Source organism: Staurois parvus, unplaced genomic scaffold (assembly GCF_062004578.1).
Source record: "Staurois parvus isolate SC_StPar_1 unplaced genomic scaffold, SC_StPar_1.0 ptg002140l, whole genome shotgun sequence".
NCBI classification, from domain to species: Eukaryota; Metazoa; Chordata; class Amphibia; order Anura; family Ranidae; genus Staurois; species Staurois parvus.
Window position 1 is genome coordinate 5,380,528 of NW_028319936.1, and position 25,063 is coordinate 5,405,590.

A 25,063-nucleotide genomic window follows, 5' to 3' on the forward strand; every position below is an offset into this window, starting at 1 on the left:
TAATTGGGATCAATATTCACTGCACACAAAGCTAATATCTGGGTAGATGTGAGAGAGTGAAGTACACACAGAGTTCCTTTATTTTATGGAGGATCAAGTTGCATGACCTCTACACATGAATTCAAATGCTGGACATATCTGGCTATCCAATATGTTACAAATATGATATATAAAGCGGGAGATTCTGCTATTAAAACTGCCATCAAGTAGACTCTTTATTGCAGAAAAAACATGCAATGTCTCTTCTGCAAAAAAAAAAAAAAACACCTACCTGTCTCCTCGCAGTATTCTTTGGCATGTAAACTGAGCTGCACATGTGCAGTTCAGCTTGCATTGCCGGCATGGTCCCTGTTTGCTGAGATGACTTATGCAGGCTATACATGGATTGAATTCCATATGAATTTTCTTTCAAAAATCGTAACGATAAATTTTCATTCGAATTTCGCACCATTAGTGGGCCGATTTTTGTGTGGCATGTTGGAAGTTTTTTGACATATAAACGAAAAAGAAATGCGCATGAGCTGTGACCTAGAAAGAAAAGAAGACTCCCGACCACAACATTTTTTTCTGTAACATGAGGTGAAATTGAAGGCTTGGTTGGTCCAATTTTGAAATAAATGGTGGCACCATCGGATTACAAAAAAACAGAAAATTTCCAATTTTTGAAAGAAAATTAGTTCAGAATTCGACCCATGTATGGCTGGCTTTACTCCTGTACATTCGCAGGAATGGCATCATCCTGCACTGAGCAATAAAGGTGAAAAAAGGCCAGCATGCAGAAGTAGATGCTGGTCCCGACGAGGGACGGGGACCGTTGAAGGAAAGGTAAGTTTAGCTCCCTTTTATTCTACTTTCAACTTTGTGGATTGTATCCCCTCACAACTTTGATGCCTTTCAACAGATTTCATGGCAACTCACTGGAAAAGAAAGCAATTAGAAAAGTCAGGAAATTTTAATTCCAGATAATCGCGTTTATCTTCGGTTTCCATTGTATTTATGACATTTTATTTTTCAGTATAGATAGGTCAGGGAAGGGTTTGAAACCCCTATTGGGTTATGTTTTTAATGCCTGTATTGATTTCCCTTCACTTCCTGTCCAGGAAATGCAGTAAGAGATGAGAGGAAATCTCTCTAACGGGAACAGATGTTCGAGTTTAATTATTTGCCCTCATCTCTTGACCTGGAGACAACTCTGAGGCCACAGGCCAGCCATACACACTTAGATTTCTCTTGTTCAGTGAATGAGAGAAAATGAATAGATTCTTCCAATCACTCTAGATAGCGTGGATGGAGGAATCTGCACTGCAGACTATTGTATTTGGACAGCTGTAGCACTCATGACTGCCTGAATACCCGAATAGTGACTACATTTGATAGGATGCAGGCACTGATCGGCTTATAATTTGCTCCCTGGCTCAGCTGTTGCTCTTGTTGAGTCACTTGGTGCCGAAATTTAGCTTAAAATGTTGGATTTCCCATTCTTTTCTGTCTTAATGATAATGGTCACCAGGACAAACAGAGGGTGGACCTACCCAGTGGAGACACAGGCAGCAATAAAAATCTGACAGATGGTCTCATGCGTCCCTAATCTATACAAAGTAAAATATTAATTGAACAAACCAATTGATCGATGCACAAAACAATTGTAATGGTTGTAATCATGACAATTTTAATGGCCCATATAAAGATCTTTAGACTTTTGTCACTTTGCCATCCATTTGTGAATTCTAAGTTCATTGATCTTGAAGTTAATCTCTTCTGCTCTGCATTTGACCTGCTTCAAGTGGGTTTTGCATTTCTATAGACTTTTATGGGAATGCAAAACCTACTTGAAGTGAACAAAGGCACTTGTTGACAAACAAAGGCCCTAAAGGAAACCTGGACTGAAAGGAATATAGTGGCTATCATTGATGACCACCTTCTAATGATACTAATTGCTTGGCCATCTTTGGCTTCAAAAGTGAAGTTAGAACTCCTAATCTCCATATTTGTTCCAGGTCACACAATGTCAAGCAGAGTGCATCCTTGCAATTTGCACATTCTTTGCTGTTTTCTAATTTAAGTGCATACAGAAATTGCACAGTTACTACTTTGTTTGCAGTGCATTTACTGTGAGAACTTAGTGGTCCTTTGATCTGACTTCAGTAAGGTGAAATCACATTGTTTTATCTATACAAAGCCCCGGGACTTTAAATTGATAAAAATATATGACATGAATAATGCACACATGCTAGTCAGCAGCAACCTAAAATTCATAGTACTGTGTTTTCCAATTTTATCCTGTTTTATTTCACAGAGGATTTCACTCCAGTTCAGTACAAACCTCCACAGCCTACAAAATATGAGAAAAAGCTTCCACCATACAATGGCTTTGGTTCAGAAGAAGATTCACTTTGCTCCTGTTTGAGTCTGTTACCAAAACCACCCCAAAGGGATTTCAAGAAATTCATGGAAAAAGACAGGTATCTCTAATGTGTACCAAGTGAAATTGATTTAGTTTAGATCATATACTTGTTAGCGTTATGACTTTTCTAATGGGTGTGGTACTCTTTCAGAATCAAAAATGAAAAACTTAAAGTGCATCTAGACTTAAAAACAAAAATTGTATATATTGCAGCTTACCAGTCATTTGATGCAGTGGCAATATTAGTTTTTTTCAGTTTTGTTCCCTTTACCTTCACCTGGTGATCTTGCCAGTAACACTCTTCTGTCCTAGGGTGACAACATTCATTTACCATACTGTATCTATGGAGGAGCAGCGTTGTCATCATAGGATAGGACTAGAGAACACCTCTCTCTCTCCGTCTCTCTCTCTCCTATTCCCCATAACTTGGGGGGATAGGCGAGTGGTAGTCTACAGAGATAGCTGGGAAAAATGTTCTCTGATAACAGTCAAGACACTATTTTTACACTTATGGAACAGGTAAAACAAATTGCTTTCAATGGTACTGTATATTTTATAGACTAATAGGGACCACGAATGAGAAGTTAATTTTTAGGGTTTATACCTTAAATAGTTGCGGACCACCCACTACCTTTATAGTGCAGGTGGGCATCTGCTCTGTGCCGGATTACCACATGTATGTGATCCAGCATTTCCAGGCAAGAAACTGGAACAACACAGGGCTCTGTACATAGAGGCACGATGTGGCACAGCAGGGAGAAAAAAAAAAGCCTCATCGTTTAATAAAAGCAGCACATAATACACACATTACATATTGTTAGGCACACAGCTAACCCTTTGATTAGCCCTAGATGTTAACCTCTTCCCAGCCAGTGTCATTAGTACAGTGACAGTGTATAGTTTTATCACTGATAAGAGAATAGTGCAATATATAGTAAGCGCTCTCAATACTTATAGCAGCTGAACATTAAAGGAAAACGCATAAAAAGTCCCAAAATTCATATGTAAACAAAATGCAGCGCTTATAAAAGATTAAAGGAACTTATACACTTTCTGGTTAGTGTGTTTTTTTACCATTTGCACTGGGAATCAAGGAGCACCCTTTTATTGGACTGTGTTTTATCATTATTCCTTTGATCTTTTATAAGCGCTGCATTTTGTTTACATATAGTTTTATCACTGATCACTGTATTAGTGTCACTGGTGATGTAAGTGTCAGTTAGTGCCAGATTGCAGTTCCACTCTAAGTCGCTGATCATCGCCATTACTAGAATATAATAATGAATAAATAAAAATTCTAGTATATATACCGTCATTTGTAGACTACATAATCCATAATACAGAATACATTTTTGCCTAAATGTATGAAGAAATTTGATCTTTTAATGTCCCTGGCCATGGCAGGTTACACAGTATTTGACTTTATTTGTTAATATGATGGTTTTGCTTTGGTCATCAACTTCGGCATGCACTTCAACTCTTTCCAGTGTGGAAAACACGAGGACTGCTTCCTTGCAAAATCACATAGTGAAACCCATACCTGTTTTTAAGCACTTCTCTTAAAGGCCTATTGATGGTTACACAAATGACCCATGCTAACCCAAAATGAACTCTAGCAACTGTATGATAAAACACAGTCCAATAAAAGGGTGCTCCTTGATTCCCAGTGCAAATGGTAGAAATACACACTAACCAGAAAGCGTATAAGTAATACGCATGTGAACATATATCCTGAAGATCCCCCTCTCCTTTCTGGTCTGGTCTACCTCTGAAGAAGTGCGTGCGCACGAAACGCATCAGGTGGAGTCCAGGATGCCGCTGACACTAAGCCGCCGGTGCCACGTGGAGGCCCGGCGGCCATCTTTATTCCTAAGGGGTCAGTGTGTTCATTCATACTTGGCACTACGTTTTACTGTGCACCTGTGTTTTTCAATAAAACCTTTACCTACTACACTATGAGTGCTTCCCTTTGTCTCCTGTGAGGAGCTTCTTCAACCCTTACAGCCCTAAGTGATCCCTGTGTCAGCTCCTGAGAAGGGGAAGGCTTATCTAGATTGATTCTTCTCTGACCTGCTGGACCATTCTTTCACCACATGAGGGCGTAGAATCTCCATCTTTCCCAGCTATTTCCTTGACCAGACCAGAAAGGAGAGGGGGATCTTCAGGATATATGTTCACATGCGTATTACTTATACACTTTCTGGTTAGTGTGTATTTCTACCATTTGCACTGGGAATCAAGGAGCACCCTTTTATTGGACTGCGTTTTATCATTATTCCTTTGATCTTTTATAAGCGCTGCATTTTGTTTACATATAGTTTTATCACTGATCACTGTATTAGTGTCACTGGTGATGTAAGTGTCAGTTAGTGCCAGATTGCAGTTCCACTCTAAGTCTCTGATCATCGCCATTACTAGAATATAATAATGAATAAATAAAAATTCTAGTATATATACCGTCATTTGTAGACTACATAATCCATAATACAGAATACATTTTTGCCTAAATGTATGAAGAAATTTGATCTTTTAATGTCCCTGGCCATGGCAGGTTACACAGTATTCGACTTTATTTGTTAATATGATGGTTTTGCTTTGGTCATCAACTTCGGCATGCACTTCAACTCTTTCCAGTGTGGAAAACACGAGGACTGCTTCCTTGCAAAATCACATAGTGAAACCCATACCTGTTTTTAAGCACTTCTCTTAAAGGCCTATTGATGGTTACACAAATGACCCATGCTAACCCAAAATGAACTCTAGTAACTGTATTGTAAATGTACTGAACTGCAAGCACACTGATAATCTCATTAAATTAACTAACTGTAGTTTAAAGCAGAACTACAATCTGTAGCAATCTATATTTTTGTACTTCCCTATTGCATGGTGTGCAAATTCCCTCCCTTATTTTGACATTTATCTGATATTTTACCTTAAAAATGGAGTACAAAGGGGGTCATATTATGAACCTTTTCATTTTGATCTGCATTGGTTTGTGGTAGAAATTAGGTGGAGCAAGCTCTGCTGGTGATATTGGGCCTATTTCCCCCTTGTAGAGCACACATAGCTAGGCACACAGAATTTCCGGCATTCTTCCTCTATCTCAAAAATCAGTCTAGGGGTTTGTTTTGGCTTTTATTATTGTGAAACGATGAACTCAGATAGGGATAGGGAGCACAGGAAACCCCAGAACTGTAAAACCTGAACAACTTGAGGACTGCTCAACTTCTGGCTGCTCTGCTTCTGAAGTTCTTGCATGACTTTGTCTGCACTGCACAACTCCCACCTGTATTGCACAACTGCATGGCTGTACTGTATAACTTCTGGCTGCACTTTCCCAACAAAGTCCCACAGAATCTCCATCTGCCTGTGAGCCTTACTGTCACCCTTGCAGCACTGGGGTCTTGTACTCACTCAGCCACAGGATCATTGGTTGCCTCCTGGGGATATCCCTCCAGGCTCCTCCTAGTGATGGAGATGTAGACATCTTGGGCTCTCTCCCACAGCTTCCTCCTGATTCTATTCTGTGAGCTCTCTCCTGTCCCCACTTGATTGTTGTGCTGGCCTTGTAAATAGGAACCCTTTTTAAACCACAACTGTGAATACTGAGTTATTTCATGGACTGTTTGTTCCAGATTCTTTATTTTCAATACTGTAACAGGAGAACTGATAATATTATGGCCTTCCACATATAATTCAATATTGCAGTTGCATCTAATATGCTCATGCGCTGGCCAGGGGAGATTTGTAGACATTTTTGTACCACTGTAGAAGAAAATCTAGCTCAGAGAGTATATCTTTTCCCAATGTCTGTATGGTCTTGTTATCTTCTAATTGCTATCTCTTCTAGGAATGGCCTGGAGAGCAATGTTCTTAGGTTTGTTGCAAAACTTATTACAGAAAACCCTATAGATTTGGAAAGAAAGTTCATCATCTCCTATTTCTTAAGTGATGACACCATAGCTGTATTTGAACCACCACAGCGAAATTCAGGTACTGAACAAACATAAAATGCTTCTAATAAGCACAAATAACTGTGGTTTGATGTAATTTGGTTCTGTTTGACTAAAGTTAATTTATTCATGTTGTCTATCCACAAAGGGAAGGCAGATGGCCCAAGATCTTCAGGGCCATTTCCCTTTTTCTGTTTCTGTTGATACATGTAGCACTCACCCCCGAAAGGGCCCTCTGATTTATCCCAGGTTCTCTCACCAAACTAGTGTAATGGCAGCCAGGCACACCACAACAGTCACTCTTCTGGCTCAATGGACAGTCTAGGGCAGCAATGGGCAAACTACGGCCCGCGGGCCGTATACGGCCCGGCGGACCCTTTAATCCGGCCCGCGGAGCGTGGCAAACATTGCCTGTCAGGATGTGTGTAGGCGGGGCAGCGTGAGGCGGGGCAGCAGGGGAGCTAGGCTCCTCTCACAGTCCGCCCTGAAGACCGGAACGGCGCGGGAACACAGCGAGAGGAACGTGCGGAGCAAAGGTAAGTGAATTGACACAATATGGGGAATGAATTACTATAGGGGGGATGAATTACTATAGGGGGGATGAATTACTATATGGGGGATGAATTACTATGGGGGATGAATTACTACATGGGGGATGAATTACTATAGGGGGGATGAATTACTATATGGGGGATGAATTACTATGGGGGATGAATTACTATGGGGGATGAATTACTATATGGGGGATGAATTACTATGGGGGATGAATTACTATATGGGGGATGAATTACTATGGGGGATGAATTACTATATGGGGGATGAATTACTATAGGGGGGATGAATTACTATATGGGGGATGAATTACTATGGGGGATGAATTACTATATGGGGGATGAATTACTATGGGGGATGAATTACTATGGGGGATGAATTACTATATGGGGGATGAATTACTATGGGGAATGAATTACTATGGGGGATAAATTACTATGGGGGATGAATTACTATATGGGGGATGAATTACTATGGGGGATGAATTACTATGGGGGATGAATTACTATATGGGGGATGAATTACTATGGGGGATGAATTACTATGGGGGATGAATTACTATGGGGGATGAATTACTATATGGGGGATTAATTACTATGCTTACTATGGGGGAATATTACTATACTTACTATGGGTGACACATACACATCATTCATCTACTCTTGGTCCGGCCCCCAGGTCCAATATATGAACCCATTGCGGCCCTCAAGTCAAAAAGTTTGCCCACCCCTGGTCTAGGGGTATCTTTTGATGCTTTATTTTAAGCTGAACTTGGATAGGGTGCAGGGAGCTGTGGGATACTTCAATAACAGTGCAATAATCAGAAGACACTCCTCACTTTGTCAGAACTTCTTAGTACAGTCCCTCTAGCAACATAAGGAATGTCTAAATCCAAGCAAGCACTGGCACTGATGCAGAAAGGGATAGTAGCAGCAAACAGTCATTGGGATCCTACACTCAGGTCTGTACTCAAAATGTCTGAGAATACTTAGATGCCTCCTTCCAATATCAGACAGACACTTCTCCCATGAAATCCCCAAGCCAGATCCCTTGATCAGCTCCAGCTATTCATAGAAATGTAGACACCCCAGCTGTAGCTTAGGTGGGACCTCAATGAGCTCCTGCAGAAATTTCAGCTGCCCTGTCCAGAAGTGAAGCAACCTTTCAGGCTGAGAATGTCTCCTCCTGGACAAGAACAGGTCTGCCTCAGGTCCCAGACTATTTATGCACTCCTCAGCCACCTACTGGGTATTATCCTCCAGGGATTGGGAGACCACATAAATATTTTCAGATGTGGATCTGCCTCTTCAACCTCCCTACAGTCTAGAATCTGCTAGAAGGTATGGGGAAGTAGTTGAGCCTGCAGCCAGTGAAGCCTATAATAGCCTAAAATAAATACACACTGCTGCACTGACTACAGTGGAGGCAAAAAAAAAACTAAATTTGGCTGACCTTTCTAGCAATCTATCTAGGAGGGTGCTACATACATACTAGCTTGTTGCTATGGATTCTACTGTTTCTGGTGCCTGGTTTTAGGTGCCTAAAAATAACTAAGTACTTTGTGATAATAATCATAGCATTATCTTTAGATAAACAGGAGTTGCTTTGTGCCTGGTTGAATTTGTAGCTGCTATCACACCTGTTTCTCAGTTACTGCTAATTGGTCGGTTCATATATCTGGAAAATATAAGGCTTGCCTATTTACAATTTACACAAAACTTAAGCAGGCGATAAACAAGTCGAAAAACGAACGAAATTCATATCGCTCTTCAAATGGTTCATTTTTTGCATCATGTGCCAGCTGTGACGTGATTTTTGTGCCGCAATCAAAAGTGCATAATCCAACAAGCTGCATTTTGTTTTAGAAAATCTAAACGATTGATGGCACAATCATATGAGCTATTTTCGTTTTTTTGATCGACAAAACTTGTTTTTCGACTCGTCTAAGGCCTACCTTAAGAAATACCTGTAACGGAGATAAAACTACTGTACTTGCTCTGTTATTTTTTGTCAGTTGTATCATAATATATTTTGATTCATTCAGGAATTCTTGGTGGCAAATTTTTGGAAAGATGTCGTGTTAAGAAACCAGGACAAGAATTATTCAAGAGTGAGATGTCTGAATACTTCAATGCTGCAGATCTGTTTGTTGGAGCCAGGCTTAACTTTAATGGGCACAAGTTTATCTTGGTTGATGCAGATGAATATGTGTTCAACTATATGGAGAAGCATGTGCATGAGGTATGATAGATGATTTCATTTCTTAGAGTATAACATTGTGCTCATTGTTCTATAGAGTTTAGCTATGTTTAATTTTGAAGATCACCATTTATACTGTATGAGAACTTCACTCTTCTGAGTATACGGAGGATTTGTTAATCAACTTTTGTACTACTGCCCTGATGGTAGTGCATACTTTCCAATTTGTTGCAGGTAAGAAAATCGCTCAAATCCCCCATCAACACAGTCAGAATCTCATTCGCGGAGCCATTGTGTTCTCAAGCCGTCCCCACTGGGAGAACACAGTGATTATTGCTAGCTGCTATAGCCGCTAGCAATAATCTTATGTAAAATCCGACAGGTTGGTTGTACCCAAGTTGATCAACTTGGGTACATTCAGCCTGCCTATACATGGTTCAAATCTCAGCCAGTCCCTGCTGAACCATCCGAGATTCAAACTGTCTATGGTCAGCTTTAGGATTTACCCTCATTTGTCTCCACGTGACAATGGTCAAAAGGACAAATAGAGAGGATGAATCACACCAGTAAGGACACAGACAGCAATATTAATTTATTTTATTATGATTTTATTGATTTATTTAAGGTACTTAAATAGCGCCATCAATTTATGCAGTGCTTTACTTATGTATTGTACATTCACATCAGTCCCTAACCCTCAAGGGGCGTACAATCTACAGTCCCTACCTTACATTCATACATACACATGCTAGGAACAGTTTAAACATAATCTAATTAACCTAACAACATATAATAAAACCTTTTTGTGATATACCCTAAAATCATAATAATATATCAAATATACAATAAATCAAATTAAACCATAAAGTGTCCAATTCCTATAAAGTCTCCAATGTGTCCAAAAAGTCCAAAGTTCCAAACTTTCATCCAATAAGAAGGATTGGCTCCTTTTTAATCCAGCGAAAACCTCAAAAATAAAAATATATATACTCTAGTGTATTACCTTTTATACAAATAAATTTGTGCAAACCACAACCCACTCCAAAATGTGCCAAAAAAAAAAAAAAAATTCTTAATATATGCACATATAACACAAACTGTGAACACTCTGTGATCACTGAAACACTGTGTACACTCCGTGGGCCAACACCCAATAGTGCTAAATACTATTACCCTCTGTGAGTATTCATACGCTAATCAATACTATGGAACCAAAGTCTTCCATTCTCTCTTCAAGGATAATCATTCCAAGGTCCTCACAAAGACAAGAAGAGTCTTAAGACGGATCTCAAAGCGTAGGAAAAATTTAATAGTAACTTACATTAAAATACAAGAAGATGAAATCCGGAAGTGCCGAAACGCGTTAGAGGAAGTGACGTCAAGACGCACGTGCGCAAACCGGAAGTGTCGCCACGGCCATTTTGTTGGTTATCTACGCATGGTTTTTTCCACTGTTTGTTAAGCCTGCACAAGAGCCATGGTCAGAGCTGGAAGTTCTGTTTTTTAATGTAAGTTACTATTAAATTTTTCCTACGCTTTGAGATCCGTCTTAAGACTCTTCTTGTCTTTGTGAGGACCTTGGAAGAATTATCCTTGAAGAGAGAATGGAAGACTTTGGTTCCATAGTATTGATTAGCGTATGAATACTCACAGAGGGTAATAGTATTTAGCACTATTGGGTGTTGGCCCACGGAGTGTACACAGTGTTGCAGTGATCACAGAGTGTTCACAGTTTGTGTTATATGTGCATGTATTAAGAAATTTTTTTTTGTTTTGGCACATTTTGGAAGGGTTGTGGTTTGCACAAATTTATTTGTATAAAAGGTAATACACTAGAGTATATATATTTTTATTTTTGAGGTTTTCGCCGGATTAAATAGGAGCCAATCCTTCTTATTGGATGAAAGTTTGGAACTTTGAACTTTTTGGACACATTGGAGACTTTATAGGAATTGGACACTTTATGGTTTAATTTGATTTATTGTATATTTGATATATTATTATGATTTTATGGTATATCACAAAAAGGTTTTATTATTAGTAAACTTTCTAGGGAGAAAGTGCGACTTTTTGGTGGGATCATAGTGAAGGAGGTTATTTATTTATTTGTTTAACCTACCAACATGTCTTTGGAGTCTTGGAGGAAACCAGAGTACCTGGAGAAAACCCACGCAAGCACAGGGAGAACATGTAAACTCCAGGCAGGTGCTGCCGTGGTTGGGAATTGAACCAATGACCCTAGTATTACCAGATGGAAGTGCTAACCACTGTGCAATAAAAACAGAGGATCTAAGGAAGGCCATAGATGATATGATTTTATTTTCTGCAACCACAGGTTGCGGGAAAGAAAATCGCTCCATCCCATGGAGCCATTGTGTTCTTTCCAGCGGGGGAGTTATCCTCTGGTGCCACTCTGCATGGTAGCCAAGGTTTTGGTTTCTTTGAAGAGCTGCATAAGATTTAGAACTCTCCAGTTTTAGCAAATCCCCCCCCCCCCACGTGTCCATACACACATAGACTTTTAGCAGCGTTTAGTAGCAGGGGCTTTTAGAGGCAGAAAAAAACACTTTTGCCATTTTTGGCTGAAATAACGCTTGACGCTTGTAAACGCATGTAAATGCACCTAAACATATCTAATCATGTGTTAATCCTAGGTGCATTTAGCGCTTGAGATTTAATTCATTTCAGTTGCCAGAATAATTTATTAATCTGGCTAATGAAATGAAGTGATGCCCAAGCGGTTGATGCCTGTAAACACACCTAAAAGCGTAACACACTTTTACAAGCGTGCAGTGTTTTTTCTGCCAAAATGCTGCTGCCAGGAGGAAAGGATTCTAACCACTTGCTGACCGCTTTACGTATGAGTCTGGCGGCAGAGCAGCTCTCCTGCGCCAGATCACCTGATCTGATCCGGGTGTGATTGCCAGCTGGGACCTGCTGATCGGCAAAGAGGAAGACAGGACAGAGCTCTGTGAATGTTAAAAAGTGGCGATGTGCCAGATTGCAAAAGCAAGGAATAAAAACCAGCACATCCCTTCGCAAAAACAGCACACAGTGAATGCACCAAGCACTGTTAGGCACACAGTTAACCCTTTGATTGCTCCTAGATGTTAACCCTTTTCCAGCCAGTGTCATTATTACAGTGTCAGTGTATATTATTAGCACTGATCACTGTATTATTGTCACTGGAGATGTCGGTGGCAGTTAGTCAGTTTCCACAAAGTGTCAGTTAGTGTCAGATTCCCCTGTGTACTATCACAGTCCTGCTGTAAGCTGCTGATCTCCGCCATTACAGTATAAAAATAAAAAAGGAATAAAAATTCCAGTATCTATACCAGTCTTTTTCAACCAGGGAGCCTTCAGGCTTCTCTAACGATGCCTTGGCGAAATGCCTATACATTGCCCAAAAAGCCAGCCAGTGGGTGTATCAAGCCTCTCTTTTAATAAGGAGGATGCTGAGTGCCTGCACAGCATCCTTGTTTGCCCTTCCTCTGCCCCTCTCCGTTGGCACTGGGGTCGCATTAGCTGAGTGACCGAGAGAAGCTGAGGGAGAAACACTGAAATACAAGTCAGTACCAGTGCGTAAAGGTATATTTGCTTTGGAAGAATAAATAACCTCTAACATTGGGTGTACTATGAGTGTGGATATTGATGCATTATGTAAAAACATTAGAATAGTTATTTACATTTTAGAATGGGGTGCCTTGAGATTATGCAGAATTTTAAAGGGTGCCTTGACTGAATAAGGTAAACACCAATCTGTACCATAGTTTGTAGACGCTATAACTTTCATGCAAACAGATCAATATACACTTATTGGGATTTTCTTACCAAAATCATGTAGCAGAATACATTTTGGCATAAATTTATAAAGAACTTTGTTTATTTATTTAATTTTTTATTGTATATGCTTTATATCAGAAAGTAGAAAATATTGTTTATTTTTCAAAATTTTCGGTCTTTTTTTCATTGTTGCAAATAGTGAAAAATCCAATAGTAATCAAATACCACCAAAAGAAAGCTCTATTTGTGTGAAAAAATAATACAAATTTCATTTTGGTACAGTTTTGCATGACCGCGCAATTGTCAGTTAAAGTAACGTAGTGCCAAATAACAAAAATTGGCCTGGTCATGAAGGGGGTAAAATCTTCTGGGGGGCAAGTGGCTAGGAAAGTTTGCAAAATGTTCTGTGTGCATGAGACCTAAAGCCCTCTCTGTCCGAAGAAAAAAAAAAGTATGATATATTATGGATTTAAAGTGATACTAAACATACACGGTTTAATTTACTTCATCCCTTCTCTTTCATATGGATGAAGGCACTGTAATTATTTTAATAAAAAAAAATCTAAGTACCATTTTTACTAATTGACAGGGGTAGACTGACCATTCGGGTACTGGGGCACTGCCCAAGGGCCTGGGGTCAGTAGGGGGCCCCATGAGATGTCCCTGTTACCTTTCATAGGCTTTTGTGGGTGTGGTTTGAGTGTGGGCGAGGACACAGGGGCCCCATGATCCCCTATTGCCCGGGGGCCCCATGAGTTGTCAGTCCACCCCTGCTAATTGATATAGAGCTGTCGCATGACCCATCTCTGTCCCAGCCTGTCTGCAGGGAAACAGTGGTAGGAGGAGCTTCCAGTCCTCTGCTGCTGTTCAAAATAAAAAAAAACAGCCTCTGGCATAAAGAGTAAAAATAAATATTGATTATTAATAAACTGTTTAAATTGTCATACAAATATATATTTGAAATCAAATATTTATTGTTTTTTGGCAGTAACATGGTGTGGGCAGATTTTATGTCAGTCACAGGCTGTGTCACTCCCCTGTATTTTAGAATAACAGGGAGGTCAAGCCTCTATCAATTATGATGTAATATCCCATTATCCAATGGGTGGGATATTAAATCTCGATTGATGGAGGCTTCACCGCCCTGTTATTCTGGGCATGAAGGAGGAGGGAGGGAGTGGGCTGTCATTTACCACTGTGTATATGCCCACGTGTGTGCTCTATAGTCATATGGGCTGCTCAGATGTGAAAAGGAGTAAATGCTCAAAGTAGAAATACACATGAAATTGAGCATGTGCATCAACTGCCAACGCTGCTCTGCAGAATCTTCAACTGCAGTGGGAACATGGATCGGAGGGAGAGATAACGAACAGCAGGATCAACCAGGTTTTTTGCAAAATTCAAAAAATTATTCCCGTAGTGACTAAATATGGACAGCATGTAATACAGTATTTATTGGTAGTTTTTCAATGTTCTTTTATTGAAAAAAAAAGAATGGCAGTGATAAACTGAAACAAAGACAGGTGATGCAACTAGAGCCACACGCAGGTGGTCCTATACAGTATAGTATAAGAGCAAAGGGTAAACATATATTTATTGGTAGTTTAATGTGGGTTTAATGACACTTTAAAGCGGTAGCAAACCACAAAAAAATCTCCCTGCAAGTTAAGAGCATAATGTGCTAGTATGCATCGCATACTAGCACATTATGAAAGACTTACCTGAAAACAAAGCCCTCCAGTGGAGCACTGTCATGGCTTCCTGGGGCTTCCATATTCACCTGGTCTTCTTTTTGGGTTCTTGAGCTGCGGCCGTTTGACTGGTTGAGCCGCAGTGATGTCATTCCTGCGCATGCGCAGGAGTCTTGGCCACGGCACAGCTCTCTCAATGGACAGCATGCTATACATTGAGAGTGCACTGCGCATTGCCGGTGACATCACCTGCCCTCCTAAAGTAAATATCTCCTAAACAGTGCATGTTTTGGAGATATTTACAGTACCTACAGGTAAGCCTTATTAACCACCTTCCGCCCGCCCTTTAGTACAATGATGGGCGCAAGGTGGTTCTCTCGTTCTGGGAGGACGTCATATGATCCTCGGACACAGCGGATCACAGAAAGAGCTGAAGATGTCGGCTCGGTCATGTGATCAGCTGTGTCCAATCACAGCTGATCACATGTAAACACGGAAATGCCGGTTATCGGCATTTCTCTCCTCTCGAGCTGTCACGCTGACAGCTCGAGAGGAGAGGAGAGCCGGCAATCGGCTTTCCACGGAGGGGACATGTACACTGATCATCAGGGCACTGATGATCAGTGTGCCCTGATGATCAGTGTGGTCCCAGAAGTGCCAGCAGTCAGTGCCCATCAGTGCCACGTGCCAGTGCCCATCAGTGCCACGTGCCAGTGCCCATCAGTGCCACATCAATGCCACATATCAGTGCATACCAGTGCACATCAATGCCACATATCAGTGCCCATCTGAGCTGCCTTTCAATGTCACCCATCAGTGCCAGTCAGTGCCACCTATCAATGCCAATCAGTGCCACCTATCAGTGCTGCCAATCAGTGCCACCTATCAGTGCCAGACAGTGTCGCCTATCAGTGCCAGTCAGTGCCGCCTATCAGTGCCAGTCAGTGCCGCCTAACAGTGCCAGTCAGTGCCGCCTATCAGTGCTGCCTATCAGTGTCATGTATCAGTGCTGCCTTTCAGTGCCCATCAGTGATGCCTGTCAATGCACATCAGTGCAACCTACCAGTGCCTCCTCATCAGTGCCCATCAGTGCCACCTATCAGTGTCCATCAGTGCAGCCTATCAGTGCCCATCACTGCAGCCTCATTAGCGCACATCAGTGAAGGAGAAAAATCACTTATTTACAAAATTGTATAACAAAAACTAAGAAAAATGTTTTTTTTTCAAAATTTTCAGTGGTTTTTGGTTTGTTTAAGAAAAAAAAAATCCCAGAGGTGATTAAATACCACCAAAAGAAAGCTCTATCTGTCTCAAAAAAATGATAAAAATTTCATATGGGTACAATGTTGCATGACCGCGCAATTGTCATTCAAAGTGTGACAGCGCTGAAAGCTGGAAATTGGCCTGGGCAGGAAGGGGGTATAAGTGCCCGGTAGGCTAGTGGTTAAAGATGTACCTGTAGGTAAAACATGAAAATATACTTTACTACCACTTTAAGAGTAGACTACAAAACCTAAAAGATACATGGTGTGAAACTGAGACATCATCAGAAAAAAAAGCTCTGGGATTCAAGGGTGCTATAGGGAAAAAAGTCACAATGACTCAAGTGGTCAATGAAAACTGCAGATTTAAAATTATTGAAAAATTACTTTGGAAATGACATTAACATGTTAAAGCTTATATGAAATTTTTGTAATTTGGTTTACATTCACTTTACCTGCAGATCAGTGTGCATCCTTTTGAAAACAACTGGGGCAAAACAAGAAGTGTGTTATATGGTATTTTGGAGTTTACAGATATTGACACCTAAGCCTCAGTTTTCTTTTACTAATTTGTAGTGTCTCCATGTGGCATAGTAATTTCAAGCTGCCTAAATGACCCACTTATTTGTTAGTAGAGGGCCTGACTGCTTAAGAGACTGTAGTTAACGCATGGTTCCAATAGTATTTTGTTGTGCTTCTTCTACTGCAGGTCTAACAATGGCTGCTACCATAGGGAAGGGTTGGACATTTTTGGCACACGTTTATGTGTATTTAAAGCTCATCTCCACCCAAAAATAAATGTTTTGCCTTTCCCTCCCTCCCACCGCCCTCCAACACATCCTTCCCACAGTAAAGATTTTCTCACCTGGTAAAGTCAGTTATACTTGCCTGAGTCTCCCTATCTGGGTCCCTCAATAAGGGTGTTTCCTTCTTCAGGGACTGCTAATCCTGTGCTCTTGTAAGCCTCACCAGCAATTCCCCTTCCCTTAAATGGGTTTGATGTCATCTCTCATCAGTATGATAACATTACACCCCCCCCACTGGACATCCAATGGGTATTGTCCACATCACACAAGAAGGACCCCTCTAGGAAGTAAATAGTGAATAGAAGGACTCAATGCTGGATGATCATGTAACCATGGGTTCAGGTAAGTGAAAATAGGGTAGAGACAGTTTTTTTTTGTTTAATAATCCTGTGATCAGATCTATGGAAGGGTGTAAGTGGGCTGGGAGGGGGGCTAGTGTCATCTTGAGTTGGGCTGTAAAGATTATATCAAGCCAAAACTCTTCTTTTTTTTTACTGATTCTAATCCTTCCCCACTCTATCCAAAATTAAAAAAAAAAGTTTTTGCTTTGCATAAACTTTAAACAGGACTTGCTTGTGAGTAGTTATACACCGGCCAAAATATAAAGCACATGGGGGTTGTGTCTCAAATATTCCAGTTATAGGTCAGTACTCAGAGGTCAGTGCTGAGAGCATCCACAATAATCATTGAGACGGAGGGTAAGTGGGACAGAACACAAAAGGCAGATGGCAAACACTTAAAGCTTTATTAAAACAGACAACAGTCACTCAATGGGGAGTAGTGCAGGGAGAGAGGGTCCAAAATACTTGTAATCCAGCCCCGGTGGGCAAAGTTAAAGTCTCTACAGCAATCTGTAATCCAAGAGGCAGTTCATAAGCAGTCTGATAGCAAAAGGGAAGCATACACTCACGCAAAGCTGATGCGGTGGTCTCAGGCAGAGCTGATGTGGTAGTCTCTGGCAAAGCTGATAACGTTTCAGGCAGGGCTGATGTAGCTTCTGAGGTCCTTCTTCCTCCAATGGGGATCAGGCAGAGCCGGGGGGCCACTGGAGTCCAGGTGGACCCCTCAGTGGTTGCCTAACAGAATGGCTCCACAGGAGAGACCAGTACTGGCCTCTTAAACCCCCTGAGCAGGATGAGAGGTGGGGGGGGGAGTCATTAGCAGGTGACAATGAAGAGAATGGACAGGAATGGAACTACAGTAATTTAATTTGTAGCTGTAAACGGAAAAGACTGGTTGGACCGGCTGGACACTAAAACAGGATAATTGGATTTGCAGCTGTAAACAGTGTAAAAGTGGGGGAAATACATTAATACAAAAGTAAGGCACTAATTAGTGGGGAGGATATTAGAATTAGGCAAACAACTGGTTGAACAGGATGGACACAATAATTTAAGCTGCAGCTGTAAACAGTGTAACAGTGGGGAAAATACATTAATACAAAAGTAAGGCACTAATTAGGGATGTATACACTAATTGAATTTAGGATCTTTTGTGGAAGGGGAGCCCTAATTACAGCTAGGGGCCTTTGGCACACAGGAGTGAATACTAATTGGAGTAGGCTCTTCCTATGGCCAGGAGGGATTAGGAACAAGGAATAAATACCTGGGGATTAATAACTGGGCTGGCAGAGAACTCATATCGTGACAATCATCTTTCCACTGCTTCCACTGTGGTATATTTTGAGGTTGGTTAACCAACAAACGTGGACCACAAGTTGGGTCCCATAACCAATTCTGGCTTCTTAAAGATCATGAATGTACAACATTCTGTTGAATGATATTGGGATTCATGTGTTTTGGGGGAGGCATAATATAACTGCAAAATGACAATCAGTTGTATTAGACAAATAGTCAATTTACATTATCCTAATGTCTTAATAACGCAGCATATTTATTGTTTTGGATATCTGTACACTTGCAATTGTATTAGTACAATGATAGCTTTACACAAGTTAAATTAACATTGAAAACCAAAGCAGCATTTGTATTTTGCACACATTTGTTTTTAAACAAGCTCTTACAGCTTGCAAAAAGGTACATAATGAGGATGATACTATGATAAATATTTTGCATTGACTTTATTGTATTACTTACATGAGACAAAAATATGTGGTTATGGTTAGCAAACTAAATTGCATAAAATAAAAAAGTTTAAAACACCATATAGTTATGTTTGGGTAAAACGTTTAGCTATCACATAACAGACACTTGGTAATATGAGAGGTTAATACACCTCATAACCCAGGCATTCCACATAAACTCTTACCCAAGGCATTGACATTGGCTCAAATGAGACATTTAAAAATAACCTCTCAAAATCCTAAACATCATTTAAAAGTTGAGCTTGGCTAGAAAGTTAACATGATAAGATAAGTTTATACGTTTTTATCTTTAAAATATTCACAATCTATAAAAACATCACCAGGCAGTACACCAACACAACAGTAATAGTTATTTTCCAGTGACATTCCATGGTTTATTAATGCATTTTTCTGGCCAGGAACAGCTAATTTAATTCCATAACTGTGTTTTTAAAAACAGGCATTAATAATTCATACATTTATGCTTGCCATTTTGATAATTCCTCAATTCTTTCAAAGTTACATGCTGTTTCATTCGCTTATTTTTTGTATTTATGAATATAAACACTAAGGAAACAATGTGTTATATATAAATGTTTTAATGTTACTATTATGAAGTTATTATAGACTTTTTCAGAAGGTTGTCTTTATGCTTTGATGGGAGCCTTTTTCTGTGAGTGTGTGAACATCAAAGTAGTTTTGTTGGTCATTGTTTTGTTTAGAACCTAAAATTGACTTGGCAGAAGGGACAGATGATATCTACATAGTATTCCTTAGACCATTAAGAAGTACTACACTGGTTGTTATTGGGCAACCAGGCCTGTGGGCAGTGTTTTTTTTCAAGCAGCTAGTGGAAGTATCACCTACATAATCCAGTCTGGATAACTGAATTGACAGTCTGATGGCCATCATCTGAAATGTTAGGAATCAGGGTTGAAAGTCTGTGGAGGTGGGCAAACTATCTATAATAATTTTCTGTATGAATACCTCTTAGTAGGTAGGTCCTTTTGAGTTTAAAGAACAGGAATTGATGGGAAATGTCCCTAATGGATGTGCACGAGGAAGTAAAAATCCTTTCATTTTCATGCTGTCTAACAATAAAACAAAGTTTTGTCAGGGGGCTTAAAATACCTTTGAATGTGAATTATTTAACCCACTAATTTTTTTGTATACTTCGGTATAGCCATTCTTGTGATTTATACATATCTGTGTAAGCCCTGGTTCACACTGAATGCAATTTTGAAATCGCGCTATTTCACTTGAAGTAACGTGATTTTAAAGCCACAGCTCAGAGTGATTTGTTCCTCCGATTTCAATGTGAGTCGCAATGGAAAAAAGTAGAGCAGGAACTATTTTTGAAATCTCACTACCTAAAATCCACTGATTAAGACAGTGCTATAGAAATACGTTAGATGCGACTTCAGGTGCGATTTCCAAATCACATGTCGCACCTGAAGTCGCACCAGTGTGCACCAGGGCTTACTGCATATTCAGGATAGTATCACCACTTTTCATGATTTGAGCTTTGTAGTATCCTGTGCAGAGGTGGACTGACCATTCGAGCACTCGGGCACTGCCCAAGGGCCCAGGGTCAGTAGGGGGCCCAATGAAATGCCCTTGGTACCTTTTTATAGGCTTTTTTGGGTGTGCTTTGAGTGTGGGCAAGGACACAGGGGCCCTATGATCCCCTATTGCCCGGGGGCCACTTGAGTTTTCAGTCTGCCCCTGATCCTGTGCGAGCTACCTACTCATTGCCTGGTCATTGCACCATAAAAGTGTATATTGCTATTGAATTCCTTCCTGTTCACTCCTTTTACTGTAAACTGCCTACATTTCTTGCTCAATACTTGGCTGAAAGCACTGTGAAATGCATGCAATAGAGCCTAGCTCACTGCCCATAGCCTCCCACTTTCAGTTTAATGTCTATGGTGCCAGACAGGGCCTGGATCTAGCTTATTTGATCTGGGGGTGCAGTAAAAAAAGTCAGGAGGCACAATGTCAACACCCCCTGTGTGTGAGTCACTGACAGTCTGTCACACAGGGGTTTATTTACTAAAGCGGGAAAGTGCAAAATCAGGCTCAGTTCTGCTTAGACACCAGAGGTCCAGTGATTTGATATACAAATGCGCATAAAGATTGCGTATCTGGTGAGTGCACAATCCTTACATCATTTATCACCTGGCTGTTCCAATCATTGGACGTCTGAGGATCATCCTGGATCCTAAGAGCACCCCTTCATTGGACTCTTTTATTTATTTTTTTATTTTACACCTTTGTCACTTTATAGCCACCATCTAGTGGCTTTATTTTATTCGCACACAGTCACGATTCATTATATGTTTTACTTTCTTTTAATTTCATCAATGTCTGTTATTTTGTATAGCGCTGCACCTCCCCCCCTTATTTGAATATTTTCAGAAGGTTGTATATGGTGCCTTTTTTGGTGTACAGCTGCTGTGTATTTGTACAAGCGCTCACTAAAACTCTGCTTTCCTCATTATTATAAAGATTTGTTTTAGTCAGTTAAAGCCAGCCATACATAGATCGAATCTCAGCTAGTTCAGCAGGGACCGACCAAGATTCGATCCATTTATGGGCATGCTGACCCACGTCGATCCATCAATCTAATAATAATAAAACTTGGTGGTGGGTTGGACAGAGAGTAGCAGCGACCAGATTTTGCAGCCTGAGTGGAGCAATTAGTGTTTATTAGCAATGTTGCAGAGGCTTTCATAAAAAGTGTATGCAACTAATTTCTGAAGAAGCATCTCCAATATGTATTAATAATGTTCTGGACATTGAGTGAAAATAGACACCTTTTAAAAATTCATTTTAGCAGTTGCAAGGACTAGTGGATAGAGGGCAGTTGGTGTCTGTTGTGGAAAGAACCCTAGGAACTGCTGGTTGATACCTACAGGAATGGAAGCTGTCAAGCTAAATAAGGTGGTCTTTAAATGTGAAGAAAATTGCCAATAAATGTGACACTTTCAAAACAAAAAAAAATATATACACAATGATAATAATAATAAATAAATGTGAATGTGCCCAAAGCAATTTAGTGCATAAAAAATTATATATAAAGAAATTTGAAAGTCCACAAATCTTTTTCCCAGCCTTCAAAGTGTATAGAAAAAAGAAAAAATCTTCTGTACATATGTGCTTCCACCTTCCACCAGTGCAAACCAACATGAACCGCACTCACCAGATAATGGTGAGTAGTAAGCCTTTTAGGAATTTCAGGGATCCTACACCCCCTCTATAACCTCCGGACCTCCATCCCACCATACAGGGCCAGCGTAGTCCTTCCACTCCTTTCTAAATCAGGACCTTCAAACCAGCTCCAGAACTTGAGAATGCCCGGTGGGAGGGGCGAAACGCGTTGACGCACTTCCGGTCCAGTATCTGAACGTCCTGCGCAACTTCCGGTGAGTGGAGCGCATGCCGAGCGGTGCGTTCCAGCGGCCATATTGGGATCTGTCTGTATTACACACTGTCATCCTCTGCTAGTCAAGCTGTGAGGTCTCTGAGAGCTATTTTGTGGAAGTCTATGGTCTCTTTCCAATCGATGGAGGATAATAAAATACATTTTTATTCTATTTGGAAAATGTGAGTGGTTTGATATACATTTTATGGGTTGATGATAGTCTGGCAATATTACACTATATGATATTTTCCCTTTGACACAACGCTGGAGCTGGTTTGAAGGTCCTGATTTAGAAAGGAGTGGAAGGACTACGCTGGCCCTGTATGGTGGAATGGAGGTCCGGAGGTTATAGAGGGGATGTAGGATCCCTGAAATTCCTAAAAGGCTTACTACTCACCATTATCTGGTGAGTGCGGTTCATGTTGGTTTGCACTGGTGGAAGGTGGAAGCACATATGTACAGAAGATTTTTTCTTCTTTTTTCTATACACTTTGAAGGCTGGGAAAAGGATTTGTGGACTTTCAAATTTCTTTATATATAATTTTTATGCACTAAATTGCTTTGGGCACATTCACATTTATTTATTATTATTATCATTGTATATATATTTTTTTTGTTTTGAGAGTGTCACATTTATTGGCAATTTTCTTCACATTTATGTATTTAGTGTGATTTATTTGATTGGTATAGGTATCATTTGCGCTGGTTTATTTTGTTTTCGATTCTTTGGTGTTTACACTAGTGTACAGCAGCATCTTATACCTGGGGCTGTAAATATTCTGTGGCGCAGGAGTATTTATTTATTTTTAAGGTGGTCTTTAAGTCTGTACTCAGTGAGGGTTGAACTGATTACACTGAATGTTGCTAGCACAAAATCTACTGGAAAAGCAAAACAAAGGTGTTGAAGGAATGGATGACAAAAGCAGAAATAGCCCCTCTAAGTGTAGTATCACAGATATGTTTATTAGGGCAAAAAGGTGGGGTTCACAAATGGCAACTCACATGCTGTGTGTAGGTAACAGGCACATCATAGATAAAAGATTGGGTCCTGGCTGGCTATAGATGAATGCTGCGACTGCGAGCCATTCTTGGAAGCTTGGAACCCATATATAGATGCCGGAAGCTCCTATGGGCGGTGGAGCGAAGCATGGCCGTGTGTGTCTATTACCTACCCACAGCATGTGAGTTGCCTTTTGCAATTTCCACATTTTTGCCCTAATACACATATCTGTGATACTATACTTAGAGGCGCAATTTCTGCTTTTGTCTCGCATTGTACACAGAGAAATTGCTTCTGCTCGGGAAATCAGCTGCCTAGAGTGGACTATCCTGTCCAAACCGTTTACTTTTATGGACTTAAAGTGTTACTAAACCCAGGACCCTGCATTCACTATATCTGGTCTCCCACAGTACACAGAACATGGAAATACAATGATTTTAGTAAATATAAACTGCTAAATACCTTTTTCTCATCAGCAGTTAGAGCAGTCTTGTGATTTCAATCAGTGTCCAGCTGAGCACTGGTGAAAGCTTGTAAGAGGAGTTTTCTTTCTCCTCTCACTGTCCATTAAGGCTGCATAACCCATGACCCCATGACCCTCTGTCTGGACATTGCTGATTGGCCCTGTGCCGATCACATGCACCCTCCCCCCAAAAAACAACTCACTAGCAATACACACCAACCTGAGCAGAGTGACTCCAAGTGCTCTGTGCTATCCGTAGATAGATTTTGGACAGCAGAAGAATGGGAGGATCAGAGAAGACAGGATCAAACAGCCTTTTCACACAATGCAGAGGGTTAACCCCTTAGGTTCCACAGTGAGTATAACAAGCATGCTTTACCGTATATACAGACTGATTTTACTGTTGTGGGTTTAGTAACACTTTAATATGGACTTTTAATTTCATATGCCAATGTTAATGATAGTGCCTCTCTTTGTGTTTGATGCATATTGTATTGTTCTCTTACTGTTAGAGGAATGGATAAAGCTGTTTATTGACCTTATAATTTTACTGCTGCTAATTAGCAGCAGTAAAATACTAACTTGTAGAGGTGAATTAAAAAATTCTAAAGCCCCTTTCACATGGGCGATCTGATCATGCCCACATGTCAGTTTTTCAGGTGGACCTGATCAAAAGATCCATGCTTTCCTGTAGCCTACCTACAGGTCCGATTAGGTACACTGAAAAAACAGAAGGGGATCTGTCCTCTTCCGTTTAGGTGGATTGGATTAGAGCAGTGGTTCTCAACCTTTCTAATGCCGCGACCCCTTAATACAGTTCCTCATGTTGTGGTGACCCCCAACCATAAAATTATTTTCGTTGCTACTTCATAACTGTAATTTTGCAGTGGGAGGACTAGTGCCCCATCACTGATGTCAGTGGGATGAATAGTGTCCCATCGTTGGTATCAGTGGGAGGAATAGTGTCCCATCATTGGTGTCAGTGGGAGGAATAGTGTCCCATCATTGGTGTCAGTGGGAGGAATAGTGCCCCATCATTGGTGTCAGTGGGAGGAATAGTGTCCCATCATTGGTATTAGTGGGAGGAATAGTGTCCCATCATTGGTGTCAGTGGGAGGAATAGTGTCCCATCATTGGTGTCAGTGGGAGGAATAGTGCCCCATCATTGGTGTCAGTGGGAGGAATAGTGTTCCATCATTGGTGTCAGTGCGAGGAATAGTGCCCAATCATTGGCGTCAGTGGGAGGAATAGTGCCCAATCATTGGCGTCAGTGGGAGGAATAGTGCCCAATCATTGGCGTCAGTGGGAGGAATAGTGTCTCATCATTGGTGTCAGTGGGAGGAATAGTGCCCCATCATTGGTATCAGTGGGAGAAATGGTGCCCCATCATTGGTATCAGTGGGAGGAATAGTGCCCCATCATTGGTGTCAGTGGGAGGAATAG

The 25,063-nt window shown here is 40.7% G+C and overlaps 1 protein-coding gene across 1 annotated transcript in view; it reads left to right on the top strand.

Annotated features, from left to right (window-relative positions):
• EFHC2 (EF-hand domain containing 2) overlaps positions 1–25,063 on the top strand; it is a 125,392-nt gene that overhangs the window by 56,897 nt on the left and 43,432 nt on the right. Inside the window, exons 8-10 of the mRNA XM_089665182.1 lie at positions 2,297–2,462; positions 6,255–6,397; positions 8,954–9,150. Coding sequence (XP_089521308.1) covers positions 2,297–2,462; positions 6,255–6,397; positions 8,954–9,150 — 506 coding nt within the window. The remainder of the gene's footprint in view (positions 1–2,296; positions 2,463–6,254; positions 6,398–8,953; positions 9,151–25,063) is intronic.